The 17128-nt window shown below is 46.3% G+C and overlaps 1 protein-coding gene across 6 annotated transcripts in view; it reads left to right on the top strand.

Annotated features, from left to right (window-relative positions):
* Nucleotides 1-17128, top strand: part of POC1A (POC1 centriolar protein A) — a 106721-nt gene that overhangs the window by 65189 nt on the left and 24404 nt on the right. For 4 of the 6 annotated variants that reach the window (XM_026071496.1, XM_026071493.1, XM_026071494.1 and 1 more), the window contains one exon: nucleotides 1495-1764. In XM_026071496.1, coding sequence (XP_025927281.1) covers nucleotides 1495-1593 — 99 coding nt within the window. In that variant the 3' untranslated portion in view covers nucleotides 1594-1764. Of the gene's footprint in view, nucleotides 1-1494; nucleotides 1765-10952; nucleotides 11152-11945; nucleotides 12031-12401; nucleotides 12527-17128 lie in introns of those variants that run through there. The other 2 variants (XR_003254467.1, XR_003254468.1) reach the window with 2 other exon arrangements.

A 17128-nucleotide genomic window follows, 5' to 3' on the forward strand; every position in this document is an offset into this window, starting at 1 on the left:
AAAATAATGCTAGTGCTGTAGGCCAGGGGAATATTCAAGTAAATCAAATCAGTTCTTTCAGGTAAAACTTGCTGCCGTTGTAGCAATGATACACTCCACAGCAGGAGTCTATTGTGCCTCAGCGCGGGTTAGTGGCTGTTTTGTGGTAGCAATAAGCTTTGAACCCTTGCTTGGAAAGCAAGGCGTGTGTTACTGGCAAATCCCGTGATGCAAAGTCCTTTCTGACGTTGTTGATGTGTGATTTTGTGATGTGGCTGAGGGGAAATGACTTTGCATAGTGTTTAATGCTCTGTTTGTATCACATCTGTGTTTTCTCTTCATCCCCCACCATTTTCTTTCATTTCCAAAATCATTTTACAGGAGACTTCTGGTCACTCGAATGACCTTAGCCAAGCTATTTCCTCTCTTTGTGCTTTAGTTTCCCCAGCTGTAAAAAGGGGATGATGAGACCTGCTTTCTTTTGTCAAGCACTTAGAGATGTGCTTACGAAATGTGCTATTAAAAGGCTTTCTATGTATAACTTCTATACAAATAGTGGTTGTCCAAGTTTATTTGGGTTGCTTTATCAAAGTCCAAGGTTGTGAACATCCTTTGTTTTTGACAGAGGATGTTATTTATGAAGTAAAAATGCTCAAAATGTGAAACTATTGATTGTTGCTGATAAGTTTATGATATTAAAACATTAAATGTAATTGTCATCTATTATCATTGTGGTGTTTTTGGAAGTTGGAAAGCAGTTTTGTGTAGCTAGCTGCCTTGATTACCTCAAAGTGATCAATAAAAGGTTTTCAGCAGAGGCTTTCATTGTCAAGTGGTTAAAATGTTCTTCCTGTGGATCCTGTATATGATGATTTCAGCTCTAGGAGAAAGATGCAGCAGTCCTTTCTGAGGTAACTTAATTACACAGAAATATTTAGACTGCCAGTTTTGGTTTAATTCCCCTCCATAACCCAATTGCACTACCTCAGACTGGGAGGATTTTCTTACTTGTCATCATGCTTGTCAGGTAAGTTCTGCGTATTGTAATTTCAACAAACCTACAGAATTCAGGAAGGGGAGAAAAGTGTGGGAAGCTAAGACAAATCGAAGCTAAAACTGGGAAGAACTACTCATAAACCTTTACCTCTTGTTCACAAAAACACTTCTAAGTGTTTGATGGCTCAAAAACCATGGTGTCTTCTGAATGTGGAAGGACAGAACCTTACAAACAGCCTGTCGGAGAGGGAAAGGGAGTGCAGACCCCAATGCGAAAGCACTTAAGTGCTTATAATCGATGCGTGGTGCTGTGCTCACAGGAGAGCTCGGCACCTGACATCTGCCAATACTGTTGACTGAAGTTGCTTGGGGCTGAGCCCAGCTAAAATGCTAATACAGGAGCATAGCCCTGAGATACCTCAAAATACTACCTGAATTTAGCACTGATTGTAGTCAGTCTGTGTGCAGTGTGTAGCTTGTCTTTGTGAGTGGTTCAGTGGCAACTTTTTTATTTTGCAGACGGTTTCCATCCTGGAGCAGAGACTGACACTCACTGAAGACAAGCTGAAAGAATGTCTTGAGAATCAGCAGAAAATCATTCAAAACAAAGTGAACTGACTTTGTGAGAGAGAACTGAAGCTGAAGGTGCTTGGAGGTTTGAGGCTTGGTTGTTTGTGTTTTTAACAGAGTGTGTATGACTTGCTTTATTTTGAGAGCAACCAATTTTTGATTGAAATGTACAGTTATTGTATCTGTAAATACAAAGCTTTGTTACTTTACTAAAATAAAAAGAGGATTTTATTCATAAGCATGGATAACGATTATGATCTCTTGTGTTTTCCAGATACTGTAGTAGCCTGAGTGTGGTATGAGGACTATCTAGCAAGGTCTCATCTCTTATGCCTTAGCTGCTGTGGAGTGAGTTTAAAAGTGCTTAAACATCTTGGAATTGCCAAGTGTCTCACACACACGGTACTAGGCTTGTTGCTGAGGTGTATGCTGGCTATAGGTCACAAGCAAAGAGTTCCTGGGGGGATATTTTGTGCAGAGCAGCCTGATGTAGTGGGAGTTCATAGGTGACGTTCTAGAATGGCTGGTGCCTGCAGAAGGTTGTCTCACCCAAGTCCCAGATGGTTGCTGGAGCATCTGACACAACAGTTTAGATACCAGATGATATTTGTGCAGAGACGCTGTTCTAATGGGTGGGATTTAACCCGCTCCCTCATGCAGTGCGTGGAAAACGATTTGCTCTGCTTGAGGCTGGAGGAGATGCTCTAGCTAGTCAGGCACGGTGTGGATCCCAAGGGGTTTTTGCTTTGTCTTGGTCTGTTTTTTAAATTAAAAGCAGAGGAGGGGGGAGAAAGAGGAGGCAACCAAATAGCAGAACACTTGCTGCAATCCTGGAACTTCTTCCTTCTCACACTGGAATACCTTTGATTTTTCAGTCATCTTGCAGATGTTTTCACAGTTGAATAGCTCATCACTCGCACCTACACTCTTCCCCTGCTCCCCCTTCTGCTCCTCCAAGACTTTCTTTCAGGTCTTTAGCAGGTGTTCAATATGTAGCTTCATAAGAATTTGGACTTCTGGGAGATACTGTTTTCCAACACCTCTTCTGCTAACGTGCACTGGAGATCTCCTTTCTTATAATAAACTGCCTTGATCAATATTACCTGCGTTCTTGGAGAAATGGGCTGCAGGAAATTGGCCATCTCCAAGTTAATGAAACGCTCCTCAATACAGTCTTTCTGACCCCTTAAAAATGAATATACATCAATTCCTGCCTTTGGCTGTCCCTTCGCATCATTGCTCATGTTCCAGACTCACACAGCTTCCAAAGCCTCCTGTCTCCAGATGTGCAGTGGGTGTTGTGGAAGCTTGACCGAGGTCTGGCTGGCATTCTTATTTCACACAGGGCTTAGTTGATCTTAAGGCCAGCCCTGGTTTTTTTGCACCTGTTTCTGTTGAAGGCTGTGTCTGCCTGTACTGTCTTAACTGTGTTAATCCTGTTGAGAGCTGCCTAGTTCCATCCGGATGAGGCTGTTTGCATTCCCCTGCCACCACCAGAAAGTTTCTGATGTCCTTCCATTCTGGTACTTTCCACATCTCTAAGAACTTCTTGTTGGCATTATCACAATATTTCATTCCTTTTGATTTGCATAAAGCCAAGAGCTTTCTCATTTCCAAGCTTATTTGGTTGATTATAAATTTGAATTTCTCTCTGCTCAACCACAGGCTGTTTGTTTGCTGTTTCCAAGCTCCGAGTCTGATAAAATCATTATTTTCTCTTAGATTAAGCTAATGGAATCAATTCAGTGATATTCTTTGGTGCTCTTGCTATAAGTTTTCAGTGGCTTTCTGTTGAAAGACTGACATCATTTTCATTGCAGTTCTACTTACGTCCTGATGCTGATGGGTAGGGAGAAGGGGAGTCAAAAGTAGGTAAGGCTTATTTACTGCTAGAAAAAGGCTATTCCTACATTGATCTGGTATGACTGAAGCAGTGACAAAAATGTGTTGCAGGAGCCTGATTTATCAGCTTGATCCCAAATGTTCTGGACTAACCTTTGGGGGAGGATAGGGGTTTGGAGAGGAGAGGAAAATTTAAGTTATTTCAACATTCATCAATTTTTAAACTTGGTTTTCAAAAATAGCATTCTCCTCCTTTAAATTGTAATTTCTAATGTCTTGAAGACCACAAAAGCAATTTGTATATGGTGTTTTATGGAGAATGCCAATAAAAATTATTTGGATGCATTTGATATAGACCCTTTTTCCATTCAGATGTTCTGAGCGAATCCATTTGAGAGATAATTGTGCTTCTAAAATAGATGAGAAGCTCAGGTGCTGAAAGGCAAGCTAGTGGAATGCAGGGAAAGCTGCTTTTCTGTAGTCAAGTTCTTCAAAGCATTCGTTTGATCTTTACAACATGTTTTTGTAAAGATAACATATAGCTTATGGGTGTGGGGAGTAACAGGGGAGGGGGCAATCTAAGAAACTATATGATTTCTGTAGCAAGACAGATAATATAAAGGGAGTCTCTTCCGACAATACTCTCATCTCAATAGTTCCCTTGTCCCGCATCTCAGTAACTTGCTCTCTTTTCATTTCCCTCCTCACCACCTCTTATCTGAAGAGGGGGTATCAGGACTTACCAAGTACCAGTACTTCTAAAGGGGGTGTATTACTAGACACAGGCAGTGTGTGGAACATACAATAATCAACATACATAAATGTTGAGCAATACTCTTAAAAATCTGAGGAGCACAAATGCCATTGTCTTTCTTGTCCCTAGTTCCATGCTTAATTTTGTCCAGTAAGTGCCAGATACCTTGAGAGCTGAGGACAAAATAGGCTTCGGAGTGAGTTAAATCCACTTTTGCTTTTACGCTCATCATTTTCTCGACTTGGGAGCATCAGCAATGACTGCTTTGTGAAGCTGTTAACTCAGGGAGCAGTGCAATAGCTGAGTGGGGAAGACTACTTTGTACGTCTCTGGACTGAGGCTGCTTCTTTACAGTGTGAGGACAGCTCACCTTGAAAACTGCTGGTGATGAAATCTCTCCAGGAGAAGGCTACAAAGAGTTAAGGATTTTGTTTTGGATTTCCAAGGCACACTTGAAGCCAAGTTCTTAAAAAAGTAGTTTAATTTGTTGCCATTACATTTGCCAGACGTATGACCTCACTAAACTTTTAGCAACAGTTCTTTGTGCCGAGATTGGCCCTTGGGGAAACTGGCTATGCCTGAAGGCTGCTGCAAATGGATTTTTGGCTGCTATGAGTACAGAGCATGTTAAACATAATCATGATCTGTGAAAAAGTAAGAATCTTCAAGCACTGCCCACTTTCCTTCCTGTCTGGGAGCTGGAATTGGACAGATACCACAGTTTAGCTCATAACTGAATAGGCAAAAACACAGAGCACTGTGATATTGACTGTTCAGGCCTGGAAGCTAGATGGCCAGGAGAATCCTCTGTCACAGTGTCACAACTGGACATGTGTTTGCCAGTTAACTAGAAAATAAAATCCAACTAGGATCTAATTTGTTGGGCTTAAACTAGCCAATTTCCTGGTACAAACCACTTATATAATGTCTTAAAAGATCTGCTTTTGAACTAAGTGTTTTTTGAAACATGAGTGAGTAGGAGGGGAGGGAAACAAATCATTCCGCAAAGGTTTGTCACTTATGACATGAAAGCAGAAATATGTTTCTTCTCATTGTTTTAGGAACGGTTGGTCTCCCATGCAGTGCCAGTGCTTTTCAAATGGCATGATCTGATCAGCTGCTGTTATGGGAAGGAAATACGATGGGAAGGAAGATTCTCTCTTGATGCTCATCTGTATATTTAACCTGGGTTTAGCCTGCTGTAGAAAGTTTCACATGAGTCTTGGGAAAGCTGGGATCTGTTTCCAGCTCTGCAACAGAACTGCTGTTACCCGCAGACATCCTTCTTTAGTCCCTCATTTTCCTTGTCAGTGGTATAAATTACTTCCTTTTGAGAGATTCAGGTTCTGTGGCTGAACAGCTAATTAGAGATTTGAATGTTGTGTGTCAGGGAAGAGAAAGGTCAGTTTGCCTCTAAAGTACAGGCCTCTAGCATCCTTTACTTCCTCTCTTTCCTCATAGTACAGGGGCCGGTGCTGCTGGGGAATGTGTGCTGACCACCTCTCTGCCATTCAGAATGAGTGACAGCTGTCATCAGGGTTTTCAGATGGAGGCTGCAGTCACCTGCTTGCTGAACAAGAAAGAGGTACCGCTGCTCCTGTCCTCTTCCTGTCTCTCTCCTGGAAGCCAGGAGCCTGCCAAAGGGCTTATGTAACTGCTCCCACGCCAGGGTCTGTGCAAGCGACCTGTTTTTAAGGGGGGGAAATCAAAATGAGCATTTGAAATTAACTGGGATCACTTCTAAGCAAAGACCAGGAGTACGTGCTTAGGCCAGCATGTTGGGAGAGAGTGCTATGGGTGATCTCTGATGGGGAATGAGCATCATAAACAACTGGTGATATTCTGGCAGAGGGTAAGTCGTTGCCTGCTTAGCAGCAGCTGGAACAGGTTGAGTGACCACTGCCTGAGGCCACAGCACTACAAATTTGCAGTCTGGAACGGCATCTTTCCCCAGAGGTTACCCTTAGCTTTCTTTATACTCACTCCAGCCCTGCCTCCCTAATAAAGCAATACAGCTGGAAACCCACAGTTTTGTTGTCACAAAACAGGCTAAATCAGCATGGTGACCCAGTGCCAAAAACCTGTCACCTCAATTCTCCTTCACTGTTTCTGCTCCCTACAGGCATCTTCCATGCAGCTAATAACTCACTGCTGTGCCTCGGACACCTGTCAAGTTGAGGATATGGTGGCAGTCTGCATGGCACAACAATCCTTTAGGCCTCAGGGATGTTTTTGCAGAAAATGTCCAACAAGTAGTGCATATAAAGGCTGATCCTGCTTACTCCAAGAGCTTGTGGCTGCCTGGAGCGTGCTGTTGATGGCAGCTGTTCTTTCAGTTGATGACTGAAAGGGTTAAGCTGAATAGTTGTCTGGATGGAGCACTAGCATTGCTTCACTTCCCTTTTTACACTCCCTCTGTGAGTATTTTCTTAACAGCTGTCTGGGAGCTGTTCCATTCAGACTTCCCCTCGTGTGGGCCTATGAAAACACCCAGTCTGCCGTTCTCGGGAAAGTTTCCATTGTCACATTTGCACACCCCTGCTGCAAGGCCAAAGCCAGCCTTCGGTACGTCGGCCTGAAGTAGCTAGGTATTCCTTACGGAGGGGAAGCTTCACTGCTCAGCTGAAACGGGCAGATCTTATGAGCCCCCCCGGCTTCTGAGTGTGCTCAGCACCATGAGGTCCTCTGTGACGAGGACCTCCTTGTAATGTGATCAGGGGTAGGGGTCATTGCTTTTCCCTATCTGTGAATCCACTCAGCCACGTGTAGATACTGTAGCAGCAGGAAAGGCACTGCCTGCCTGCTGTTATACTTGGTCCATACAGTGCGACAGGCTGCTTTGTGCTCACCAGAGGTAGCAGCAAGATGGTTTTCATCCTCTGAAAACCTAGGAATATCCTTTTTTCTTCTGCTTTCTGGTTGCCCAGGTTCTCTGGAAGGCTGTGGTTGTTTCACACAACTGTTCTTTAAGAATCTGGTCTTCAATAAAATACTGTGACAAAATGCTGTTAGTGCTTCCACACCTTCATGACTGTTGTTCTGTGAGAAATGCAGGCATCAAGCCTGCGGATTTGTGGAGCAAGACCCCTCAAGATGATCTGTTTGAATACTGGTGTACCAGTGTGCTATTAAGTAGATTAAGGAATTGTTTTAATGCCACTTGGTCTTTTGCTTAAGGATCAATGTGCACCTGCTGGGTTGTTATTTTGTAGATCCTGTTTGCTTCCTAAGGGAGAGATTATTTGACCTGTATATTTACAAGATGTGTTTCTTTCCTTTACTCTATTATTTATGAAATCAATGAATCTTAAAAAGGAACACTCTCTGCAAAGTGTCTGGAGCAAGGTGTGCTTGATGAGAATGCGAAAATGTCCCTGCCTGCAGGGCCTTTTACACCAGCCAAGTGTCTTTGCCTCGGAGAAGGAGAGGAACTCTCCTGAACACAAAGGAGAGGTTTGTCCATGAAAGCAGCATCTTGACAGCATCTCGGGTGAGATGGGGGAAAATCAGAAATTCTTGCCTGAGTACCTGCAAGTCACATGGTGGAGCAGTGGCAGGGGTAGGAATAGATGCCATGGGATTGGTCTTCTAAATTTGGCAACCCAGGCAGGAGAGGGGAAGCAAGACCTAACCTGGGTGCTGCAGAGGACACTGAAAATTCTTTAGATACCGTTAACCAAGGTGGCTGTGTTGGTGGTATTAGGCGTACTCATTTTGCTCTACAGAATTGGGGGCAGTTCATAGGGCTGTTTGATCTGATTTTTTTGAGGAGAGGCCAGGTAGGTCTATGGCTCATGTGCAGCACCCTGCACGAGATGTTACAAAGCCATCTCATGTCTGTGCTAAGATTGTCCTGACTGTCATCTTCTAATACACCTGCAGCAGCCCAGGCTTTTGACTGGCAAGGTTACATGTCCCTTTGGTTCTAGGGGCCTAAGCCCCAAACTGGCCCGCAGCTTTCCAAGTTGTGACTTTGCCAACCTTTCCATTCAGACAGGAAAGGCCAAGTCTTCTGTGTAACAAGGCAGCAGTGAGCAGTCTCAGCTGGCACAGCCAGCAGTGATATACCTCACAACCGCATTTTGCAATAGGCTACACCGGTGAAAGGGCCCCTGGATAGCCAGAAGTGCCCAAGGTGTGGTCAGGGAGCACCCTGTTTTTGCTTTCTCTCTCTGCGCTCATGCAAGTTGGAGAAGGGACCTCAAGCTTTGGCTTTGCTCTGGTGTGGTCATGGGCTGGTGTCAGCAAAGGCCCAGCTGTTACCCATGCTCTCCTGGCTCCAGGGTTCAACAGGCAACAGCCCAGCATTAACTTGCTTTCTTAAAGGAACCTAAACCAGCAGAAGAACCAGCTTGTTGCTTTTCAGCCAGCTGGTGTAGAACTGTCTTTCGATACCAGCTGGGGATGTAGATAGAGGCATCTTCTGCAAACATCGGAGCAGAGTAAGAGAAAGTGTTTATTTATTCTCCCCTCTTTCTATGTCTTTCCTGTTGCAAATGAGTGTCTGCTCCCTTAGAGTCAAAGGGCAGCTAGTCTGTATCCCAGCAGGTTGCCTGCACCTCTGACAAGTCAAATGCCTCAGGAGCACAGATCTGTGTGGAGTAAATCCTTGGAGAATGGCACAGAGCCCGAGGGAGGGCTGGGGGGGCTGCAGGGGTCACTGTGGGAGGAGAGGAGAACCATGGAGCAATCAGGCAGCAGGACCAAGGGGGGCTCAGGGGAAAACTGCCTCTTACTGCTACCAGGTCATGGGGCTTGTTAGTCTCTGGGCTAGTCCTCAGGCTGGGCTCTGGGATCTAGGTAATAAACTGCTCTAACCTATAGGTGGGTCAGTCCAGACGGGGAATGAGGTGGGGGGAGGCCTGGGGCTGCAACCTGATGGGGCATGACTGGAGGGCACTGAGGTGGGGGCACATGTGGGCCTCGCTTCCCCAGGGGGTTGGGGAGCTCTCCTGTGTTGTGATAGCTGCTTGTGGGGTCAGGAGCCAGTGCTTGGGTGGATCCCTGGGTCCTGGCTGCTCCCCTCTGTAGGGTTTCTCTGTGATAGCATCTCTAGGCAGAGCGAGAGCTGCTGAGGTTTGTGCCAACATCCCCTCTGGCACTCGCACTACCCAGAAATGATTACCTGCTTGGAGTTATCTCCATCACCTCCCCAGTGCTGCGAAAGGCCGCAGCCAGCAGTGAAGTTCAATGTTCTCTAATTCAGCAATGGTTTTGCTGTTCCCAGGCCGTGGGTGAGGGTCTGGCCGCAGCAACTGGCTCTCCAGGGCTCTGGTGTGGGCCCAGCAGGCAGCACAGCTGTGGCTATTTGCTTTGCCTAAGCCTAGAGCCAACTTTGCCACCCACTTACTAACAAATTAAAAGATGTTTTAATCTAGTGAAACTTGCTCGAGTGAGATCTAGAGCTTGGGATTAGTGCTGAGTCCTTCCCTGCAAAAGGAATAGGTCTGCTTGCTTCAGTTCAAGAAACAATGTGGGCAGATCTCTGGCTCTGCTCCCTTTCCCTTTTCTCACCATTCTGATACTGATGAGCCTGTTCTTTTCCCTGTGGCCAGGGGATTTTGCTGCACTCCCTGCCCCTTTGCTATGACTAGTTTGCTCAGTGTGCAGTTCAGCAGCGTGTTTCAGAGGTTACATTCTTTGCTGCAATTATCCCTCTGTCCTGCCTCTCATTACTGTGTTTCCTTTGTGGCCAGGTCTTTGAGCAGAAGCAAAGATTAAAGAGAGCAGCGATGATTATATTTAATAGCAAAGAAAATCGGCACGGTGTTTGGGGGCTGTTTTCCTTCCCTCTCTCCCACCTATTAAAGTTCTGAGGGAACTTGGAAATGGCATGCGGTCATCTCACCAGGATTGTGCCATGCTCTGCCATGGGAGCAGCGGGGAGTGGAAAGACGGCGGCATGTTCTATGTGCATTTGTGCTGGCTGGACTTTCCAGCCTGGCCCCGGTGGTCAGGAAAGTAGCTTTTTTTCCCCTCTTTTAAGTAGAAAGCCCCTTTGCCCGCTTCTGCAAGTGAGCATGTTGCTCTGGCCCCAGCATTCTGGCTACTTAGTGAACTGGGAGGAGGGGCCAGGCTAGCTGTAAAACACTTGGATGCCTTTTAGATGTAAATATCTTGGTAATTTACTATGATGGGAAAGGAGCAGCAGAAAGTGGATGACTGCTAAATCAAGGTCTGCTACAACCATCTTTCTTTAATCCACCATGGCACTGCACAGACCTGCTTAAAAAGCTGCTGGGTAAGCTGCTCCTCATCCTGCAACAAGCTGCTCTGGTATTGCCCTGGGACCCAAAGCTTTGGGATAGGCATTGCAGCTGCAGTGCTACTGCTGCTCAGGTTACTTGGGAAAAGCCTGTACCTATAGCCAGCCTATGGATGGCCCACAGAGATCATCCTGTGCCACAGGAATTAGTGACCCCCTGGAGAACGTCTGCACTTGCTCCAGGCTCCATTGCCCTTTCTCTTGCACTGGGCAGCTGATCAACACTAGGTTGCTAAGGGTGGAGAGATTGTTCTCAGCCTGTCTTCATGTGGAAAGGTGCTGCTTTCATCTTGGACTTGGACGGAGGGGTATGTGTGTCTAACAGCCTCTTTTTTGCCTCCCAACCTGTATCTGCTGGTTTAATAGGAGGTGCTGCCTCTCTAGACCTTCTCAGCACTCTAACTTTTATTGCATTTGAATGTCTCAAAGAATCCAAGCACACAAGGTGTATGAGAGGCCTGACTGAGGGAAGGCATCTGTGTGTGTCCTTCTTGTCTAGCATGCTGTGTTGAGAGGTGCAGAAATGCCTGTCTATCTCCACTGCAGACATTGCAAAAGCTTCGTCCCACCTGGAAGATCAATTTGAAATGGATCCTGTGGCATGGCAGGTGCTGTCCAGAGAGCTTGACAGTGGAGGAAACAGCGAAAGAATGGCGACTGTGGTACCATTGATCAAGCCAGCGTGTCTGTTCTTGGTAGAGCGGCTAATAAGGCCACCGGTGCAGTGAGAACGTAAACCCCAGAGGTAAGTGCGTAGTGTGGCCTTGCAGGAACCTCTTTACAAGCATGAATGTGATTCTTATTCCAGTACTTATTTAATGTGCTGTCCCCTCCCTGAGCCAGTCTGTGATTTGCCCAGGGGGACAACTATACTAGGACTTGGTCTTCTCCCTTGCTGTCCAGCAAGACTCCATGCAAGGGAATTGATGACTTCCCTTTCCCCCTACAGACCAGGCAGGGATAGGAAAGAGTGAGTTAGCCTGCAGAGGAGGGGTTGTTGACCAGCTGACTTCCAGCATCAAGCTTTTCTAGGTGACAGCTAACAGAAAGCTACATGTTGGAAATGCGGGAGACTTTTCCTTCCCTTTTCCTCATTCCAATGCAGGAAACTTCTTTGGAGAATCCAGACGATGTGTTTGGAGAGCTCCAGCATGCTGAGCAGGGACTCAGTGCCACAGCAGTACTTGGTGGCCTGCAGGTTTCCCCTCTGCCAGGCCTCGGCATCTAAATCCTCTAGGAATTTCTCAGCAGTCAGACTGCAGCACTTACATGCCCCGTGTGTGGTTGTTTCCTAACCCGGAAAGAGAGACCAATGCAGAGAGCAAGATCTAATATGGACCTGATAACCGACGATGGGATTTCAGCAGGTGAGAGGCGAAATTACAAATGCTTCGAGTCCATAAAGCTGATTATTGAGCAAAACATAAAATGCACATAGGAGTGCAGCTTCCCCTGTGGGCTTGGAAAGCATCCCAGGGCAGTCAAAAGCATCTTAGGGACCATGTTCTTGCTCTGCCTCCTCGATTTTTTTATTCTCAGGATACTTGATTCCTCCCCCCCACCCTGAGGATGCTTTCAGACCCAAGTCTGGTCGCTTTGGGAATGCGCAGAGTGGCTGGATCTGGTGAGTTGAGTCAAGGAGAGGACTTTAGCTCTGGAGCACTGTAGGCAAGTGGGGGACAGATTAGAGCTTCCAGCCAATATTTGTGGTTTTGGTTTTAATTTATCAGTTGTAAATATAAGCCAAAATAACCAACCATTGTTTAAAATGCTTAACTGGCCAGTCAGAGTGAGGCAACCTGTGGCTGAAAGGGGATCCAGGCATTGGGCAGCCCAGAAATGTGTCAGATTGCATGGGTGGTCTGCGATGGGGTGTAAGGGAACAAGAAACCAGGGCATTGGTAGGAGAACTTGAGCCTGCAAAGCGAGGTGTTTGTCCCTGGCATGAGCCAGGCCTTTTAACTGGAGTTGTACTTACGCTCATCTTTGCTCTAGGGACTGTACAAATCTGAAATGGAAGTTGGCAAGTACTCCAGAGAGATCATTGTCTGCCTCAATACAGGAAACAAATAGATTGGCCAGCTGAGGCAAAGAAGGCAGTGGATAACCCTGTTTCAAAGGTTGGTCCTTGGAGAATAGCAGGTTCCTTGTCTGAGTGCTGAAGCGATGGCTCAGTTACAGCATGCTAGAGGCTGTATCAAATTTTCCACTGCCCTGAACCAAACACTGTTCACTGCAGGCAGCTTCCCTCAGCCTTTGCAACCAGAGTACAAGCTTTTGACTGTTGGAACCATATCAGCCTGACTGTATTACCTGGTAATGGCCTGTGGCATATTCATCTGTCTGATGTGGCAATCTGTAACCTACCTTTACTCTGCCAGCTCCAGGGCCCTGAAAACCTGCAGTCTGGACAGGCCAGTGTGAGACTTTTCTTTCCTTCAGGGAAGAGAAATGTCGGGTCCGGACTGCATCTCCTCCCCAGGTGTCCTTGCTTTCCACAAGAAAGGAACTGCCCCAGGGCTTTCAGTGAATTGTATTTTTGGATCAGGGAGAGTTGTAGCTAGCACAGCTCATCTGCCAGGCTGTGCCGCGGAGCTGGACTGCAAGGCAGGTTAGCCCAGGCCAAGGGCCCTGGCTTGATGGTTCCTGTGGTCCTCCAGGAAGTCCCAGGGCTCCTTCTGTCAGCCCTGGCTCTCTGGCAACCGTGTAGGATGTGCGTGGTACCTGACTGGCCTGGCAGAGCTGCCCTGCTTCCTCTGAGCTGATTTCAGGGCTGAGTGGCCTAGCCCTGCCCTGTTAATTGGAGCTGAAGGGTGATGGGCAAACAGATCTCCTGGTCTTTTTTGGCTCCTTTCTCTTGCATGATGAAGTCTGAGAGTGTTGTTCAGCGCTGCAGCTCCTGAGCGGGTCAGCTGATGTGACTGTGAAATGCAGTGTCTGTATGAGGTGTCTTGGCTGAGCCAGCCCTCAGAAACTTAGAGACCAGTGTAGTTGCACTGAAAAGCAGATAGGCAATTCACTAGAATGTGTGGTGCTAAAAGATGAGGAATCACAAGACCTGAGTCAGGAAGAGATTTTTAGGCAATTTAAAACTAATGAGTTTTTTGTTTCAATCTAGTTTTGCTAGTGACACAAAATTCTGAAATGCAACAAATGGCTGGGTTGGGGGCTTTGCTGAGTCTTCTCCGTGCTGCCCTTTTGGTTATGTCCCAAGAGAGTCACTAGATTAAATCCTTAAGTTAGAAATCATCACTGACTCATTCAAGAAAGAAAGAGCAGACTGTATTTCTAAAGTAAAAAACAATCAAAAATAAAATGAAATAGATGCTCTGCTCTCTATGCTATATTTCCCAATCATAAAGAAGCCAGAAAAAAGGGTGAGAGAGAGAGATGAGGTACCTGAGTTTTCACACTCCTTTGCTGCTTGTTTCTGATTACACTTGTTATCTTTCATTCTTGCTTTGGAAGAATTTGTTGTATGTACCTGACTCTATTCAGAAGTACTGGGAGCCAGGGGAAGAGCCACATGATGCTCTTAGCCCTGGGCATCGCACAAGTCCTGTTGTGTGTTGTGTAGTACATATGGCAGCTGGGTGTGCCTCTTTCACTGTCATTTGACTTTCTTCTCATTCATGTATTTTTATAGTTTCTGAATAGCCTGGAAATGGTGACTCTGTATCATTTTAAGGCAAATGAAGCTCGTGTGTCTTCTGTCCCAGGTATGCTGGATGCGAAATGGCTTGGGATGCAAGATTCCAGTCTAGAAATAAGGTTTTGGCCAAGTTTCCCCTATTTATTATTCCTCTATTTATTAATCCTGCTTTGTATTGATGCATTGGGCCAAGATGCCAGCCCTGCCAGTCCTCTTTAAGGTTCCTAGGAGGCTCTAGGTTTGCAGCCTTGGAGGCATCTCCCTGCAGTTCATTCCTAGGTTGGGTGGAGATGTTGGCTGTGAATCCTAGGACAGGAGGGCAGAGAGGTCTCCATGGTTTTTGAATAAGGCTCGATAGCCTTGGCTAGAGCGTGGCCTTTTAGCGCCTGAGTCATCTAACAGCAGGAGCTGCACTTTGTCATTAGTATTTTGGGTTTTTCCTCCAGTGGTAGATGCATTTCTTTGTGTTCTGTGGTTATCAATGGGATTGCTTCATTGTTCTCTCCAACTCTGAATCTCCCAGTCACTCCTTAACAGGCTACAGCATCACATTCTCTTTCATTACTCAGCCACAAAATACAAGCTCATTCTCCAGGTGCTCTTGGACAACCCTTTCTGGACCTGTACAGACCACCTGAAGATCATGTTGCCCCTACCTGCTCCAGGGAGTTTCTGCTGGCAGAGGAGAGCATATGAGCTTCAGGGCACAGTCACTACTGTGTCAGCTACACTGTCTTCACTTGTGTGGGGTTGAATTGACCCCCTTGATCCTGCACAGAGCTGAGGGAGGTGTGCACAGGTGTGGATGCAGTGAGGATGGATTCCTTCACCTGGGAAGACAGACAGTATCTTCAGTGACCCCAGTTATTTTCAAAATGGAATTTTGTTTTCCTGTCTTTGTTTCATGGCTTCTTCAGACACCTTGATGTGTGCCCTGCATCAGCCACATCTATTCTTAGGACCCCTTTGGCTTTTTCCCGCTCACATCCTGGTTTCATCCCCTGAGAAATTTTACATGGTTTAAGTATTTCGGTTAAGATTTTTATTCTTCTTGCTCTCACTTTCAGCCTCTATTGAAATTCTCCTTAAAAAGACTTACATTGATTCAGCTGAAGTGAATTCTTTGGCACATTCTAAGCAAGACTGCTACAGTCCATCAAAGTCGATCTGCACCAGTTTAACTAATAAATCAGCTGAAATTTCTGATGTTAGTCAAAACTAGCCCTTGTGCGGGTAGTGCAAGCACTAAGTCTAAACCAAAGGGTTTTTACAACAAGGGATTTAACCCCTTATTTTCCTTTCCCAGTGGCACAGAGTGTGCAGTGAACTCCCAGCTGGCTGCCTGGAAAGTTTACCTCACTGGAGCGGCAATCCGGTACATATATGGAAATTGTGCAGGGCTAGGGTTGGGGCTGGATGACTTAGGAGGCCCCTTCAGAGGTTATCAGCTATGAGCAGGGGTCCAAATGTAAAACAAGTGTGTGCAAAAAGACAGCAGTGAAATTTCTTTTGACTCAACGCAGTATCTTTGCAATCGTTTGCAGGACTGTTGTGCTAGAAAAACTTTAGTGCCTTCTTTCCTCTGAGCCACGACACTGATTTCTTCTTTTGCCTGAATCTTTCCTTAAATTTACATCCTGGCAGGAAATAAAGTTGCTTAGTATCCTTGCAAGACAAGTTGTATGTTGTCCCTGAGGCTGGTAGCGTTCAGATGGGTCCTGTTGTGTTTAAGCGATGGAGGGGCTGGTTGCAGTCCAGTGTGAAGTGTGGGAGATGCATTATGTTTCCAGGAGGCTTTTTGTGGGATTGTGGGATTAATTTTGTGCTCTTTGTTCTCTTGCTGTGCAGGGGTGAAGTCCATAAGCCAGTATAGCCCATCGATGTGACAGCATGTGTGTGTCTCAGAGCAAGGGCGTGTGATAGAAAAGTTCTCACCACTCTGTAGTGCAACAACCAGGTAAAGCCAGAAAACAGTTCTGGGAAACAGTAGTCAGATTGGCTGATGGGGTCCTTGCCTAAGAGAAGGGAAATCGTGCGGTGAAATCACGCGGACTTCAGACTGGGGGGCAGAGCAGGAATGCAGGCCCAGAAAGTGTAAAGGACAGGCTGAGACCTGTGCCACAGAGCAGCAGCTGTGTGTGGCTGGGCTGTTTGGAGAGCTGCTGGGGTTTGGATTCTATTTGGGATCATTCACCCTAAAGTGGGAATACCAGTCTCACTGGAGGAAAGCGTTTCTACTGGGGACCAAGTCCATTGTGTAGGTGCTGTTCCTCACAATCGTTTTTCTGAAGGGTTAGCTATGTTTTACCAGAAACCCCCTGTGAACAAGGGAAAGAGGAACGCTAAGAAAAGCAATGGCCATGAAACCTTAAGAGAGGAAGCACAGTCATAGCCCATCTAACAGTTGGCAGCCCAGCAGAGTCTCCGATTTTGCCTGAGGGGCCAACTCAGTCTGGTTTTTGAGTTTGCTCCTACTTACTGGGCTGTGGCCTCTGCTAAGAACTGAGTCTGGCTAAATCATGTTATCAGAACTGTGTGCTTTTTGTTTCTCACAGCCTGGCATTCATGCGCTTCTTGCAGGCCTGCTGGCTGAGGTCCTTGCCTAGAGGCTTAACCCTGGTAGATGGGTGCAGGGCAATCAGTGTGTAGAAGAAGGAGACGTTGGTTAGGAGCCATTCCAGACACATGAGCACCCTAACTTTCCAGATGTGCTCACTGGCATTGGGGTCATCCTTGCCTGTTCTACAGATGTGAGGGGTAAATCTTTCTTCTCTTTGTTGTACTAATGGATGAGGATTTCTTATCCTTTCTAGGTGAGCTTTGTCTGTTAGAGTCCTCCTGTGGAGGAAGGGGCTGTTCATTGGCTGGGAATAGAGTCAGTTCGCAGAATCACAGAATGGTTGAGGTTGGAAGGGACCTCTGGAGATCATCTAGTCCAACCCCCCTGCTCAAGCAGGGTCACCTAGAGCACATTGCACAGGATTGCGTCCAGGCAGCTTTTGAATATCTCCAGAGAAGGAGACTCCACACCTCTCTGGGCAACCTGTTCCAGTGCTCTGTCACCCTCACA

Source organism: Apteryx rowi, unplaced genomic scaffold, assembly GCF_003343035.1.
Source record: "Apteryx rowi isolate R43461 unplaced genomic scaffold, aptRow1 scaffold_326, whole genome shotgun sequence".
Taxonomy (NCBI): Eukaryota; Metazoa; Chordata; class Aves; order Apterygiformes; family Apterygidae; genus Apteryx; species Apteryx rowi.